General features: G+C 47.4%; 1 protein-coding gene across 3 annotated transcripts in view; it reads right to left on the bottom strand.

The window, feature by feature from the left end:
- The window catches only part of UBR2 (ubiquitin protein ligase E3 component n-recognin 2), a 1,248,744-nt gene that overhangs the window by 342,031 nt on the left and 889,322 nt on the right, over positions 1 to 17,391 (bottom strand). For all 3 annotated transcript variants that reach the window (XM_069233963.1, XM_069233965.1, XM_069233964.1), the window contains exons 35-36: positions 4,261 to 4,409; positions 4,103 to 4,158 (exon numbers count right to left, since the gene is read on the bottom strand). In XM_069233963.1, coding sequence (XP_069090064.1) covers positions 4,103 to 4,158; positions 4,261 to 4,409 — 205 coding nt within the window. The remainder of the gene's footprint in view (positions 1 to 4,102; positions 4,159 to 4,260; positions 4,410 to 17,391) is intronic.

The following is a 17,391-nucleotide window of genomic DNA, read 5'->3' as shown; positions in this document are numbered from 1 at the left end:
TCCCCCAGCAAACTTTTGATTTTTGCACTGTGTCCACTTTTAAAATAGCTTATTGCCATTTTAACAAGTACTGTATATGATATTGCTTTCATTCAAAGTTCGTAACTTACCTGTGTGAAGTACCTTGCTTTTTATGTATTTACTTCAAATCTTGAACCTGAGGTTCTTAAAATAAACTAAGAAAATGTATTTTTCTATATAAAAACCTATTGCCCTGGAGTAAGTCTTTGAGTGTGTGTTCCTCGTTTATTGCCTGTGTGTGTACAACAAATGCTTAACACTACCCTCTGATAAGCCTACTGCTCGACCACACTCCCACAAAAATAGAGCATTAGAATTATCTATTTTTGCCACCACTTACCTCTAAGGGGAACACTTGGACTCTGTGCACACTATCTCTTACTTTTAGATAGTATATACAGAGCCACATTCCTACAGGCTTTCTTCAGTACCCATGCCTTAGGTACCAGAAGTACTATTTACCAGGGACTTACAGAGGTGCTAAAGGGCCTTGTTACTTGGAGATGAAGTGACCAGGTGTCTTGTTTTGGGGAAAGAACACTGGCACTGGGGACCTGGTTAGCAGGAACCCAGAGCACATCAGTCAAAGTTGCATTAAAAAAAACAGGCAAAAAATGTAGGGGTACTGCAATCAGAACCCAGCTTCCTACACCGACCCATCCAGGAGTGATGCATCTGTCACTACTGTCAGATCTGACTGGGGAAGGAAGTGGGATCAGCCGCTGACCCAATTGCAGATCGTTAGCCACCACTGTGGATCTTATGCAGTTTCCTCTGAAATCTGGACCCTGTTGTAGCAATTACCCTGATGCTGCACCCACTGGAACTTCAGGTTTCACTGTAGAGCACGCATATGCTATCTGGCATGCATCAGCAGCAGGATGCAGGAGGCCATCAGGTTCAGCAGCCTCTGAGTCATTCTCACTGAAATCCAGGATGGAGGCTGAAAGATCTGTATAATAGCCTGAATATTCTGGACTCGCTGCTTGGGAGGACAAGTGTCTGTGTCCTGAACAGCTCCTATAGTGAACTCCAGTAAATGCATGAGGTACACTTTAGTATGGAGGTGGGAGAGGACAGCCTTGGGCGACTCCACCTTCAACAGCCAGTCGTCAAGATAGGGGAAGATTGAAACCCCTGATCAGCGCAGATAAGCTGCAGCCACTGCCATCACCTTGGTGAAGCCCCGAGAGGCGCTGACAAGCCCACCAAATGGGAGCACAGTGAATTGAAAGTGCTTGTGGCCTCCTATGACCAGCAAGTAATGTCTGTGGGTAGGCAGGATGGGAATATGGATGTACGTGTTCTGCAAGTCCAACACTACTATCCAGTCTCCGGGGTCCGGGTTAGATGGAACCTAAGCCAGCGTGAGCATTCTGAACTTCTCCCCTTGAGGAAGAGATTGAGGGATCGAAGGTCTACTATAGGGCGGAGGCCCTTGTTCTTTTTGGGCACTAGAAAACTGTGGGAATAACAACCACAACCTACTTTTGGCACACGGACATCTTTATGGCTCCCTTGGCCAAGAGAACCATAACTTTTTCACTGAGAAGTGCCAAGTGATCCTCCGTCATCCAATCGTAGGATGGTGGCATGGACGGAGGGGTAGTCTTGAAGGGGAGGGAGTAGCCCCTTCAGACTATCTGCAAAAGCCACCTGTCTAACATGATGGACTGCCAGTGGAGCAGGTGATGGCAAACCCTGACTGCTACCGGTCTCTGGTGGGGAACTGTCAGATTTTGAAGGTTTGGAGGCAGTTGCGGGAGTGGGTGGCGGGTTCTGGCCTGACGGTGGATTCCACGTCCCCGGAGAGACTGGGCAGCATGTGCACCACAGTGGCTGGGGGAATGGATGCCCCTTCCGTAGCCACAAAAGGGGTAACAAGCGGACTGGGGGGGCCAAGGGGCAGCCGTGAGGCCCAAGGACCTAGCCATAGCTTTAGAATACTTAAAGCACTTGAGCGCCAAATCTACTTTTTCTCTGAAGAGACAGGTGCTGTCAAAGGGCATGTCTATAACGTTAGATTAGATGTCCTCCGAAAAGCCAGACATCCTCAATCAGGAGCGGTGCGCCTCAGGGCCACTGTTGATGCAACCACTCTGCCCAGTGAGTCGGTAGTGTCCAGTCCATATGTTATAGTGAACTTTACTGCCTCTTTCCCATGAGGCCAAGCTTGAGAGATTACAGCCCGGGATTCCTCTGGTACCTGTGGCAGCACTTGCGCAACCGTATCCCACCACATGTGGGAGTAAGTGCCCAAAAGGCATGCAGTGTTCACGGACCACAATGCCAGGCTGGAGGAAGAAAACATCTAGGGCCATATGTACAAACACATTTTCCCATAGACACAGAATGGGTAAAAACCTTTGCTACATCTGGCCCCTAGTTCCTAATCCTGGGGTGCGGAAGGGAACATGGCCTGGAATGCAGAGGCTTGGAAAATCAAGTCTCATAGGAAGGGTGTTTAGTCAGGAATGCGGAGTCAGCTGGAGCAGGTCGATGGCGGCTGGCAATAGTCCTATTCACAGGAGCTCCTACGCTGGGTTTGGACCAGAAACCCAAGCTGGACATCAGTAAGGGCTTCATTAAAGGGCAATAGGAGTTCAGAGGATGAAGCCCCAGTCTGAAGCACCTCTGGCAGGAGGTATGTGCTGACTGCCATTGAAGGCAGCTCGAGGCCCAGGACCTGGGCTGCTCTTCGCACCAAAATAAGACGCTCCCTCCTCTGTAGCAACAGTAGTGTGATAAAGCATGCCAAATGTCAGGGGAAGTATACAGACCAGGGTCTTTACCCAGGTACGTACACCAGTCTAAAGGATCTTGTAGCTGGTATTCTAGAGGGCCCAGCGACCCCTACCATTCCTCACCAAATCCCAACCCATAAGAATAAGGGCCAGGATCCGACATGGGGGGAAGGCCCCTTTGAAGTCAGAATCATTGTTGGAGTCAGCAATGAGGATGGGTTTGACAACACCCAGGGGCACGGGCGGCATTGGGAGCGTCAACGTGGGAAGCGTCGGCAGGGAAGGTCGAGGTGGAACGACAGACAAAGGTTCGGACCCAGGAATGGATCCATGGGTGCCCCATGGGGTTGAGGCTGGAGTCACCAACCCGGAACCAGAGGAGACCCCTTCCGACCTCGGGGGGCACTCTGGTAGCTCACACTGCCCAAAAATGAGGTGCAAGCCCTCATAAAACACTGAGTTGGGCGGGGGTCGCTCTGGCTCCCTGAATATTGGGGAGGCGCAAAGTCGACCCAGACGCAGGCTCCAGAGGATGGAGGCCTAGAACGACAAACTTCCTTTTCACTCATCTTGTCAGGCGACGGAAAGGGTGAAGGCAAAGAATGTTTGTTCTTCTTCCTATTTCTTCTTGTGCCGCGACCTACCCAATTGCCCTGAGGACTTGGAGTGGGATGACGATGAAAGGGAGGGTGGGGGTGTGTGACTCCATGATCAATCCCAGGACCTTCCTCTAGATAGAGGTCAGGACCTACACGGAGCAGAGCGCCAGGATGCAAGGAGCTTTAGGGACCACTCCGTCAAAGTTTTCGGATCAATGGTCTGTCACTCTGAGCACATCTTCGGGTTGTGCTCCAGGCACCACAGGCACATTTAGTGCGGGTAAGTTACAGATATCGCCCCACGGCAAGATCCACAGAGCTTGACCCTGTTCTTACACGTAGACATCCTTGACGCACCACGAGTGTAGACACTCAAAATTCTTCAACAATAAGTTGAAAAAGACCAGTCAAAAAACAACTGAGGGGTAGCTCGTCTTGGGATCAGCGCTAGGCTGGCGCAGAAAGAAAAGAACTGATGTCAGCATGCCGGGGTGGCCCCTATCTAGGACCAGCTATGTCCTATCTGCCCAGGATGATGCCGACGACCGATGTGGAGCCGATCGACACCACCTAACAGCATGCAGGCGTACAGTTTGAGAAAAGTCTATGGATACAGACTGATGCCTGGGGTAAATTCTAAGGTAAGGAATCTGCAACTAGATGTCTCTATCAGATTTATTTTTACTGCGGTACTCAAATGTGCCTATACACAGTCATTCATCACAGATGCATATTTACCTGTCTGCAGGGCAGCTGCCCAAAGAGTGGTTTATCTTCATCAGCTAAAACTTGTTCTGTAAATGGATAGATAACAGGAACACAAAAAAAAAAGCATTACTGAGCGGGAATTAAATAGTTATATAAGGAAAAACACTGATGACAACATTCTTTCTTACCTATGGTTTGTATTGTGTATGCACAGCTGCCCCAGGACATTATGGATACCCTTGGATCCTGTTCATTGGGATGCACTTTAAGTCCCAGCTTATATAATGAAGTTCCAAAGGTTGTGAGCATCTCTCTAATAGTTTCAGAGTAAGGGTTTCTGTTGAGAGAATACAGGAATGATTCACAAAAACAAATTCGCACAAGACTCACATAAAATCACAAAATATGAATACGACAGATCCACTGTTTCGTTGGACAGAGACTTTCCCCAGAGGAAAAAGGCAGACACATGCTATATAAGCGTGTATTATTAATACAGCCAGGTCTTGACAAGATTACTGTGTATTTACAGAGGTATAGCACTTATCAGGAAGTACAGAAATAAATCTGTTGTTAAAATGCTTCTCCCTTCATTACATTCTGTTCTTCCATTAATAGCTTATTTATTTCAGATATTTGGTATAACTCTACCATGACACCTACTGGCCAGTTTAGAGCCTGTTGAGAGGTGGCATGTCTTCTGTCTCAGAATAAATATGTTAGGATACAAAAAAATCAAGAGAATTGTACTAGTAATGATAACGTAAAAACAATGGTAAGGGTGCAGGTAAGTAATAAGGATTAAGGAGTAAAGTTTAGATTAAGTTAAACGGAGAGACCAGGAGTCAACCCCTTTAAATGAAAACAATCACCTGCAAACCCAAAAAGTCAGGCTTTAATGTGCTAACACAAATAAGCATAGGTATGCACAAATGTACAGACTATAAATGTTGTGTCTCAGACAACCAACCTGTTTATGTGCCTCCGCTCTCCATGCCTGCTTCAAGGAAATTATCACTAAAACGCATTTGCTGCCTGGTAGAGTGTATAATATGTTCTGAGTAAGTGACATGTGTCATTTTTGTAATCTCCACAATGAGGCACTGAAATTAGGAGAAATGTACTGCATTAATCAGTCTGAATTTAAGGGATACCTTGTGCCAACTCCCGGCAACAGACAGCATGGACTGTTCTATAATGATGGAGGATGTTGCATCTTAAAGGTAGAATATGATATGGATGAGTATAATCAGGAGATTGTTAGTGTACATTGCAGACTTTCTCTTGTCTCATGCAGATGTTACAGCTTCAGTCTCATGCCATGCAATTCTTGCTGGGGAATGGGGAATGGGTAAGAGTTTGTGCTCTGATCAGTATTAAGTGTCTCTCATGAAGTTTGGGTAATATATCTCTCAAATGAACTAGGTCTATGATTGGTGATGTCACTCTGTGGAGAACAGTATGTGTCCTGTTATTTTTGTATACCTGGATTAAACATGGAGATCCACAGAGTGACTCATCCTCTTCGGCTCCATTGCGCATGGGCATCGACTACATGTTAGATTGTTTTCCGGCAGAGGGTAAGGTAGGAGTGATAGATTATAAAGAAAAGAGATGTTCATGCTAATGGAATGTTTAATATACATATATATATATCTACATATGTACAAATGTTGTTAACTTAAACGACTACAGGCTGCTGGGGAGGTGGGAGGGTGCATGTGAATCTGCAGCAGAACATGCCATGAACAGATGTGCACTGGGTAAGTGACATTTTCCGTTCGATGGCATGTGTAGCTGAAGATAAACATGCTGTGCATAGACTACAAAGCAGTTGGTCCTCCCATAAAAATAGCGGTGGTTAGCCTGTAGGAGTTGAAGTTGTTTGAAATAATTTTCGGAGTACAGCTTGACCTACTGTGGTTTGCTGTGTTGCTAAAACATCTACACAATAGTGTTTAGTAAATGTATGTGGCATTGACCAAGTAGCTGCTTTACATATTTGAACCATTGGTATGTTTCCTAAAAAAGCCATTGTAGCACCTTTCTTCCTTGTGGAATGTGCTTTAGGGGTAACTAAGAGTTGTCTTTTGGCTGTAATGTAGCATGTTTGGATGCATCTTACTATCCATCTTGCTAATCCTTGTTTTGAAATGGGGTTACCAGTATGAGGTTTTTGAAAGGCTTGAAACAGCTGTTTAGTTTTTCTGAATGGTTTTGTTCTATCTATGTAGTACATTAGTGATATTTTAATGTCTAATGTATGAAGAGCTCTTTCTGCCACAGAATCTGGCTGTGGGAAGAAGACTGGTAGTTCCACTGTTTGATATGAGAAGGTGAAAGTACTTTTGGAAGAAATTTAGGGTTAGTTCTCAGTACGATTTTATGTTTGTGTACTTGTATGAATGGTTCTTCAATAGTGAAAGCTTGAATTTCACTGACCCTTCGCAATTATGTAATTGCGACTAGGAAGGCAACCTTCCACGTTAAGAATTGCATTTGACATGAGTGCATAGGTTCAATGGTGGGCCCATTAGTCGCGTAAGCACTATGTTTAAATTCCAAGAGGAGGGGTTCTGGGTGGAATGATGCGTTTTAAGCCTTCCATGAAGGCTTTAATAATAGGAACTCTAAATAAAGAGCTGTGCTGTACATTTTGCAAATATGCTGAAATTGCAGTTAGATGTATTTTTATGGAAGAGAATGCTAAATTAGATTTTTGTAAATGAAGTAAATAGCATACAATATCTTGTATTGATGCTGTAAGAGAAGCAATCTGTTTAGATTGACAATAATATACAAATCTTTTCCATTTGTTAGCATAGCATTGTCTGCTAATGGGTTTTCTTGCTTATTTAATCACTTCCATATATTCTGATGGTAGTTGTAAATACCCAAACTCTATGACCTCAGGAGCCAAATCGCCAGATTGAGTGTGTTGGGATTTGGGTGTCTGATCTGTCCTTTGTTTTGTGTCAACAGGTCTGGTCTGTTTGGGAGTTTAGAGTGTGGTACTACTGATAGGGCTAATGTTGTGTACCATGGTTGACGGGCCCGCGTTGGTGCTATGAGTATCAAATTGAGTGTGTGCTGACGCAATGTGTTACAACTTCAAACTACAAATGGAATGAGTGAGAGAGGGGGAAAAGCATAAGCAAAAATCCCTGACCAACTGATCCGTGGCGCATTGCCCTTGGATAGGGGATGTGGGTGTCTGGATGCGAAGTTTTGGCATTTTGCTTGTGGCGAACAGATCTGTGTTTGGTGTTCCCCATTGTTAAAAGTATTTTTGAAGTACTTGAGGGTGAATCTCCCACTCGTGTGTTTGTTGATGATTTCTGTTAAGAACATCTGCTAGTTGGTTGTGTATCCCTGGAATGTTTTGTGCTACCAGGTGAATTTGGTTGTGTATGGCCCATTTCCAAATATTTTGAGCTAGGAGGGAGAGTTGGGACGAATGAGTCCCTCCTTGCTTGTTTAGGTAATACATGGTGGTCATGTTGTCTATTTTGATTAGGACATTCTTTTGAGTGAGAAGAGGCTGAAATGTTTTGAGTGCTAGGTAGACAGCTAACAGCTCTAAGTGATTTATGTGTAGCTGTTGTTGTTGGGTATCCCACTGTCCTTGGATGTTGTGATTGTTGAGGTGAGCTCCCCAGTCAATCATTGATGCATCCGTTGTAATTATGGTCTGAGGCACAGGGTATTGAAAAGGCCGCCCCTTGTTTAGATTTGTGGAATTCCACCACTAAAGGGACATGTTTGTTTGGCGGTCTATCAACACTAAATCTTGAAGTTAACCGTGTGCCTGTGACCATTGCTATGCAAGGCACAGTTGTAAGGGCCGCATGTTTAGTCTTGCAAGTGGAACTATTGCAATACATAATGCCATCATCCCTAATATTTTCATGACAAATCTGACAGTGTACTGTTGACCTGTGTGTGTCTGTGAGATTATATTTTGGAATGCTTGTATTCTTTGCTTATTTGGACTTGCTAGTGCTTTCTGAGTATTTAGTATTGCACCCAAGTACTGTTGTATTTGAGCAGGTTGCAGCTGCGACTTTTGGTAATTTATTGAGAACCCTAGTGTGTGCAGGGTTTGTATTACGTAATGCGCATGGTTTTGACATTGCGTATGACTGTTTGATTTTATCAGCTAATCGTCTAGATATGGAAAGACATGTATATGTTGTCTTCTTAGGAAGGCTGCGACTACTGCTAGGCACTTTGTGAATACCCTTAGAGCTGTTGTTAATCCGAAGGGTAACACTTTGAACTGATAGTGCTTTCCTTGAATGATAAATTTGAGATATTTTCTGTGTGCCGGATGGATGGGTATATGAAAATACGCATCCTTGAGGTCTAATGTTGCCATGAAATTGTGTTTTTGAAGTAGTGGGATCACATCCTGGAGCGTTACCATGTGAAAGTGTTCTGACAGGATGTAAAGGTTGAGGGTCCTGAGATCTAATATTGGCCTTAGGTGCTATCCTTTTTGGGAATCAGAAAGTATAGTGAGTAAACTCCCGTCCCTACTTGATTTTGTGGCACGGGTTCTAGTGCTTGTTTGAGTAATAGGGATCTGACTGATAATTTGTGTGGTTTGGTTGAATGATTGGGGGAGTTTGTATCAATTCTAAGCAATAACCACTGTGGATAATTGATAGTACCCAATTGTCTGTATTAATGTTTTGCCAATTGGTGTGGAACGTTTGTAGTCTTCCTCCCACAGGGGAGGTGTGGAGTGGAAGGGAATGAAACAAGCCACTGTTTAGTGTGCTGTGATGTTTGTTTAGCTGTTTGATACTTCCCTCTACTTCTGGGATACTTTCCTCTATATGTGCTCTTAAAACCACTTCTCTGGTATTGAGGTTGGTAGGCTGGTTTTGGTTGCGATGTGGATGCCTCTGCAATTTGAGCCCTAAATCCACCGCTAAATTGAGGTTTCTGAAAGGATCCCCTGTATTGTGTGGTGTATAATGCACCCATAGCTTTTGCGTTGTCTGAGTCCTTACGCAATTTTTCAATTGCAGTGTCCACTTCTGGGCCGAAAAGTGCATATTCAACACCGCTTGTTAGATTTCAGGTTTGAAACCAGAGGAACAGAGCCATGCATGCCTCCTTATTGCTATGGCCGTGTTGACACGCCTGGCAGCTGTGTCTGCTGAGTCTAGGGCAGACCTAATCTGATTATTGGTGATCGCTTGCCCTTCCTCTACTATTTGCTGTGCCCTTTTTTCATATTCCTTGGGGAGATGCTAAATTATATCTTTCATTGCACCCCAATGGGCCCTATCATATCTAGCCAACAACGCCTGTGAGTTGGCTATTCTCCATTGATTAGCTGCCTGGGATGCAACTCTCTTCCCTGCAGCATCACATTTCCTACTTTCTTTGTCTGGTGAGGGTGCATCACCTGATGACTGTGAGTTTGCCCTCTATCTGACAGCGCTTACAACTACTGAGTCTGGAGGGAGTTGCTGAGTTCTATAGACAGGATCAGAGGGAGGTGGCTTATATTTCTTTTCAACCCTGGGAGTTATTATCCTTGCCTTGACTGGCTCAATAAATATTTGATCAGCATGTTTTACCATGCCAGGAAGCATAGGGAGCAACTGGTATGTTGTATGCGTGGAGGAGAGTGTATTAAACAAAAAATCATTCTCCAACGGTTCAGTGCGCATTATGGTATGCTGCAGCCCTAGCTAACACTTGATTGTACCCTGTACTATCCTCAGGTGGTGAAGGCTTAGAGGGATAGCAGTCTGGGTCGTTGTCGGGAATGGGATCTGGATCTGAAAGATCCCGTGGGTCTACATTGTCTTGTTGCGAGTCAAACAAATGTGATGGTGACTGCAGTGGTGTAGTACTGGTAGGAGGAGAGATATGCAGGTGTGGAGAGAGTGAGGATGAGAATGAGGAGGAGAAAATCGAAGAGGTGGTGGTCTCTCCTTTGGCTTTGGCCCTTTAACTGGAGGCTGTGTAGTGTCCAATTCCTCCTGAAAGGCTAATTTCCTTTTATGTTTTAGAGAAGGAGCTGTTCAGATTCTGCCAGTTTCTTTGTGGATATGAATCCTGGATTGCCTTTCGTCCATTGCTTCCAGTATTGGCTGTACTTGGGAGTCCTCCTTAGTAGTCTTATGGCTTTCTTTGAGTATTTTAGAAAGTCCATGCTCCGCTGTGTAACCTGCTCTTCTCAGCTCTCAAGCTGGCTTTTTCAGTAGTGAAAAAGATGGTGTCATGGATGGTCTCGGCTCCTAAAGGGATTTCTGAAATTATGACTCTGAAGAGCGGTGCTTGCTCAAGTCGGAAACAGAGCCTTTCGTCAACTCCGATGGTTTTAGAGGAGTGGCCTTTTTTGGTTCCGAACTGGCGGTTTGGTCAACGGGTGTCTTCTTTCGGGTCGAGCCATGGCCTTCCGGCAGTGGCGTCCCCGAGGCCTTGTATTTCAGTCTTTGAGATGGTACAGGGGCAGGCGTACTCATGTGTTGTCCTGCCGTGACCTGCCTGTCTTCCTCGGATTCCTGGTCGGAGTCGGATCCTCGAACGGAGACTGCTGTCTGCATGATCTCTTCTTCTTCGACGTCGAGATGTTCGAAGCTTTTTGACGCCATCTCAAGCCTTCGTGCTCTTCTGTCCCCAAGTGTCTTTTTTGATCGGAAGGATCGTCAGGCCTTGCAATTTTCTTCCCGATGATCTGGGGAAAGGCAAAGATTACAGACGAGGTGTTGGTCTGTATAAGGGAATTTGGCGTGGCACTGAGGACAGAATCGGAATGGAGTCCGATCCATGAGGCTTCCACGCGGTCGGCTCGACCAGGCCCGAGTTGGACAAGTGCACCCCGGAGGGCGAGTAGAGATGTCTCTTCCGACGGTACCGAAGTGTCGATAGAAGATTTAAACCGATCGATATACCGACGAAAGATGAAGCGTTTTCAAAGTTTTCAGTATGAAACTATCGGAGCGAAAGGAAACACGTCCGAACCAGACGGTGGAAAGAAAACAATCTAACAGAGTCGATGCCCATGCGCAATGGAGCTGAAGAGGAGAAGTCACTCGATCCCGTGACTCGAAAACACTTCTTCGAAGAAAAACTTAAAACACTCTGAGCCCAACACTAGATGGCAGAAGTATATGTATCTGCAGCTACACATGCCATCGAACATATATATATATATATATATATATATAAAAATATGCACACACACACACATATACAATATACACACACACACACATATACAATATACACACACACACAACCAGTGGTAGTCATAGTTATAGCTAAGCAACCTGGGTTCATGGGTGCCCCTAAATACTCAATTTAGGGGTGTGTTTAGGTCAGGGGGGGGCAGTAGCCAATGGCTACTGTCCTGGAGGGTAGCTACACCCTCTTTGTGCCTCCGCACTGAGGGGAGGGGGGAACATCCCTAATCCTATTGGGGGACTCCTCCAATCTCAAGATGGAGGATTTCAAAGGGCAGGGGTCACCTCAGCTCAGGACACCTTAGGGGCTGTCCTGACTGGTGGGTGACTCATCCTTGTTTTACTCATTATCTCCTCCAGCTTTGCTGCCAAAAGTGGGGGCAGTGGTCGGAGAGGAGGGCATCTCCACTAGCTGGGATGCCCTGGGGTGCTGTAACAAAAGGAATGAGCCTTTGAGGCTCACCTCCGGGTGTTACAGCTCCTGCAGGGGGAGGTGAGATGCACCTCCACCCAGTACAGGCTTTGTTCCTGGCCTCCCCATGTGGACAGAAACTCGTCTGGTTGTGGCAGGCTGGCAGAGACTGGTCAGCCTAGCACTAGGAGTCGGACTGGCATCTTTAAGATGCCCTCTGGGTGCATTTTACAGTAAATTCCACACTGGCATCAGTGTCCATTTATTGTGCTGAGAAGTTTGATACCAAACTTCCCAAATTTCAGTGTAGCCATTATGGAACTGTGGAGTTTGTATCTGATAAACTCCCAGACCATATACTCTTTATGGCTACCCTGCACTTACAATGTCTAAGGTTCTGATTAGACACTGTAGGGGCATAGTGCTCATGCACATATGGCCTCACCTGTGGTATAGTGCACCCTGCCTTAGGGCTGTAAGGCCTGCTAGAGGGGTGACTTAGCTATGCCACAGGCAGTGTGAGGTGGGCATGGCACTCTGAGGGGAGTGCCATGTTGACTTAGTAATTTTGTTCCCACCAGCACACACAAGCTGTGAGGCAGTGTGCATGTGCTGAGTGACGGGTCCCCAAGGTGGCATAAGACATGCTGCAGCCCTTAGAGACCTTTCCTGGCATCAGGGCCCTTGGTACCAGGGGTACCATTTACAAGAGACTTATCTGTGTGCCAGGGCTGTGCCAATTGTGGGAACAAAGGTACAGTTTAGGGAAAGAACACTGGTGCTGGGGCCTGGTTAGCAGGGTCCCAGCACACTTTCAATCATAACTGGCATCAACAAAAGGCAAAAAGTCAGGGGGTAACCATGCCAAGGAGGCATTTCCTTACAGTCAGTTTCACCGAAACCCAAGACAGAGGCCGAAAGATCGGAATCATAGCCTGAATATCTTGGACTCGCTTTTCGGGAGGATAAGCCTGAAACTGCACTGTGTCCAGAACAGTGTTGAAGAAAGGGAGCATCTGAGAGGGAATCAGGTGTGACTTTGGCATGCTGATAGTGAACCCCAGCGTGTGTAGGAGGCTCGCCGTAGTCTGAAGGTGGAAGACGACTTTCTGGGGCGAGTCTGCCTTCAACAGCCAGTCGTCTAGGTAGGGGAAGACTGAAACTTCTAACCTGCGCAGATGAGCTGCAACTAGCGCCATCCCTTTTGTGGAGACAAATGGGGTGCTGGAAAGGCCGAAGGGGAGCACGGTAAACTGATAGTGCTCGTAACCTACCATGAATTGCAGGTAACGACTGTGGGCAGGCAAGATGGGAATGTGGAAATAAGGGTCCTGCAAGTCCAACGCTACCATCCTGTCTCCTGGGTCCAAGGCAGTCAGGATCCGAGCCAGGGTAAGCATTTTGAATTTCTCCTTCTTGAGGAAGTAATTGAGGTCCCGAAGGTCTAGGATAGGACGTAAGCCCTTGTCCTTTTTCGGCACCGGAAAGTAGCGGGAATAACAACCACGACCTACTTCTGCCACAGGGACGTTCTCTAAGGCTCCCTTCGCCAAGAGAGCTGCGACTTCCTGGTGGAGAAGTGCCAAATGATCCTCCGGAAGTTGGCTGATTGATGGAGGCATGGCTGGTGGGGCACATTCGAAGGGAAGGGAGTAGCCCTTTCGAACTAAGTGCAAAATCCACCTGTCCGTAGTGATGGTTTCCCAGTGGGGCAGGTCATGGCAAATCCGGCTGCCAACTGAACACGTGTGAGGAGACAGACTAAGAGGGTTTGGAAGCTGCAGTGGGAGCAGGGCTGGACTAGACAGACCTCTAGTTCTCTGTCCCACACTCATTTGGAATTCTGCGTCTCTGGCCACGCGGCGGATGAACAGCATGGGTGGCATGGTGGCTGGGATGGCAACGCGACAGGAGGCCCTTCCTTGGCCACAAAAGGGGCGATAGGCGTGCTGTTGGGGAAAAGGGGTAGTGAAAAGGCAAAGGGACTGAGTAGTAGCCCGGGAGTCCTTTAACCTCTCCAAAGCCGAGCCTGCCTTCTCTCCAGAAAGACGGGAGCCATCAAATGCCATGTCCTTAAGGGTCTGTTGGACATCCCCCGAAAAACCAGATGTACTCAACCAGGAGTGGCGCCTCAAGGCCACCGTCGTCACAACCGATCTACCTGGAGAGACGGTCTTGTCCAGCCCACATCTGATCATGAACTTCGCCGCATATCTCCCATCGGTGACAGCTTGGGAGACTATAGCACGGGCCTCCTCCAGTATCTGCGGCAGACCTTGTGCAACAGTATCCCACAGAGAGTAGGTATAGCAGCCCAAAAGGCATGCGGTGTTCGTGGACCCCAGAGCCAGACTGGAGAAAGAAAACATCTTCCCAAATTGTTCCAGCCTTTTTGATTCCCTAACCGGGGGTGCAGAAGGGAATGCGCCCAAGTAAGACGAAGCCTGCATGGCAAGACTCAGGAGTGGGGTGTTGGGACAGGAATTTAGGGACGTTCGGGGAGGGCTGATGGTGGCGTGCAATACTCCTGTTCACAGGAGCCCCTGTGTTGGGTCTGGAGCAAGTACCCTTCAGTACATCATTGAGGGCTTCACTGAATGGTAGAAGGTTTTCAGAGGTGGAATCCCCTGGCTGAAGCACCTCCGTCAGGAGTTTTTACCTGACGTGAATAGTAGGCAGCTCAAGGCCAAGGACCTCAGCCGCCCTACTGACCACCATGGAATAAGGCGCTCCCTCCACCATAGCCACAATAGAAGGAGACAGCATGCCAGCGTCTGGAGAAGTGTCCAGGCCACTGGCCTTGCCCAACCCCTGTGCCCAGTCCAAATTAGGGCCATCCTGGTATTCATAAGGGTCCAGGGACCCCTCCAATCATTCCCTCAATTCGTACTCATAAGAAAAAGGGACACAATAAGACCTGAGGTGAGTAGGCCCAATCGAAGACGGAGACGGAGTCGGCCGACGCTGTTCCGACTCGTCGGATCAGCCGAGCGATGAGGTGAAGTTGAAGGGTAACGGGACCGCTTTGATTACTTTTTATCTGGGCCCGAAGACAGAGGAAGAAGAAAGGTGGTGGCCCCACGAGTGGTCTCAAGACCTTCCTTTCGAGTGAGACCGGGACCTACATGGAGTCAAGCGCCAGGCCGCCATGAGCTTGAGGGACCACTCCCTCAAGGCCTTCGGGTGCATGGCCCGGCACTCGGAGCACCACTTCGGGTCATGGTTGTGCTCCGAGCACCACAAACAGACCCGATACAGATCCGTCACCGACATCATGAGGTGACAGTCCTAGCATGGCTTGAAACTGGTCTTCTGGGACATCTCGATGCACCAAAAAAATAAATAAAAAAAAGGGTCGAAATCGGTCAAAAAAGAGACCAGGGTAGCTCTCTCCCAATCAGCGCGTGTCGCAGAAAGAAAAGAACTGACGTCACTTCGCTGATGCGGACTTTATGTACTACTCCCGACGTCATCACGGCGACTACGGCACCAATGACCTCCGCAGAGTCGACCCCCCTCTCTTAAAGGAAATCCTTTCTTCTGACTTCCTGGGCTTGACCTGTTCAGGAGGACAGAAACCTGTCTGAAGGGTGGCAGCAGCTGGAGCTGCCTGAAACACCCTGTAAGACTGGTGATAGCAATGCTGATGGTCCTCAAAGGAGCCCCCAGAGTGCATGGAATCATACTTCCAATACTGACAACTGTATTGGGTCATGATTCCGACATGTTTGATACCAAACGTGCCTAGGTTCGGAGTTACCATTATGTAGCTGCACATAGGGAGTGACCTATGTCCAGTACATACGTAAAATGACATCCCCGCACTAACAAAGTCCAAGAAAAGGGCACTGGAGTTCGTAGGAGCACCTCTGTTAGTACAGGGGTGCCCTCACACACAGGTACTTGCAATCTGCCCTTCTCGGCTAGGAGGGCCTGCCATAGGGTTGACATAGTGACCTGGTGCAGTGACCTATGGTGAAAAAAGGTGCATGCACCCTTTCATGCCAGCTGCAATGGCAGGCCTGCAGAACACTGTGCATGGGCTCCCCATGGGTGCATAATACATGCTGGTGCATAATACATGCTGCAGCCCATGGGGATCCCCTGGTACCTCAATGCACTGGGTACCTGTGTACCATATACTAGGGACTTACATGGGGGCACCAGTATGCCAAATGTAGGGAGAAAAAGGAATGGTTAACAGGTTTCAAGGGAGACCGAATAACCACTGGGGTCCTGGTTCGCAAGGTCCCAGTGGACACAGCCAAACACATGGACAACAGGCAGAAAATGGGGGTAACCACACCAAGAAAGAGGGTACTTTCCTACAAGGACACATCTCCATGAACAGATATTTCCCTTATATATCTTTGTCCATTCTTAGACATAGTAAGATGACAGGGAAGCCATTTTAAGTACATGTGCAGGACACTGGTCAATACGAGTTCCCCAGCTACATGGTTATCAAACATTTATTAATAAACCCTCAGTGAATCCAGTGATGGATTTCTTAATACATGCACCCAGAGGGCACCTTAGAGTGCCCCCTGAAAACCTACTGCTTGTGTGTTGACTGTAGGAAAATGCCACTGTTAGCAAAGTCAGCCCCCACTATTTGCCTAGTGTTGATGCCAGCTTTGATTGACAGTGTATTGGGGCAATGCTAACCAGGCCCCAGCACCAGTGTTCTTTCCCTAAAACTGAACCTCTGTTCCCATAATTGGCACAGTCCTGGCACACAGTTAAGTCCTTTGTAAAAAGGTATCCCTGGTACCAAGGGCCCTGTGGCCAGGGAAGGTCCCTAAGGGCTGCAGCATGTAATGTGCCACCCTCAGGGACCCCTCACTCAGTAAATGCACACTGCTTTGCAGCTTGTGTGTGCTTATGGGGAGAAAAGAAAGTCGACATGGCCCTCCCCTCAGAGTGCCATGCCCACAAACCACAGCCTGTGGCATAGGTAAACACCCCGCTAGCAGGCCTTACAGCCCTAAGACAGGGTTAACTATACCACAGGTGAAGGCATAGCTGCATGAGCACTACGCCACTACAGTCAATTCGTAGACATTGTAAGTGCAGGGTAGCCATGCTGAGTATATGGTTTGGAAGTCTTTCATTACTAACTCCAAAGCACCATAATGACTACACTGAATGCTGGGAAGTTTAGTATCAAACTTCTCAGCACAATAAACCAACACTGATGCCAGTGTGGGATTTATTAAAAAATGCACACAGAGGGCATCTTAGAGATGCCCCCTGTACTTTACCCAAACATTCAGTGCAGGGCTGACTGGTCTGTGCCAGCGTGCCACTGAGATTAGTTTCTGATCCCCTGGGGTGAGAGCCTTTGTGCTCTCTGAGGCCAGAAACAAAGCCTGCACTGGGTGGAGGTGCTTCACACCTCCCCCCTGCAGGACCTGTAACACCCAGGAGTGAGCCTCAAAGGATCAGGCATCGTGTTACAATGCCCCAGGGCACTACAGCTAGTGGAGATGCCGGCTGTAAGGAAATGCCTTCTTGGCATGGTTACCCCCTGACGTTTTGACTTTGCTGATGCTAAGTTATGATTTGAAAGTGTGCTGGGACCCTGCTAACCAGGCCCCAGCACTAGTGTTCTTTCCCTAAACTGTACCTTTGTCTCCACAACTGGCACTCAGGTAAGTCCCTAGTAACTGGTACCCCTGGAACCAAGGGCACTGATG

The sequence above is a fragment of the Pleurodeles waltl genome, chromosome 5 (assembly GCF_031143425.1).
Source record: "Pleurodeles waltl isolate 20211129_DDA chromosome 5, aPleWal1.hap1.20221129, whole genome shotgun sequence".
Classification (NCBI taxonomy): domain Eukaryota; kingdom Metazoa; phylum Chordata; class Amphibia; order Caudata; family Salamandridae; genus Pleurodeles; species Pleurodeles waltl.
The sequence above is the reverse complement of the archived record's forward strand: the minus strand, read 5'-3'. Positions and strand labels throughout refer to the sequence as shown.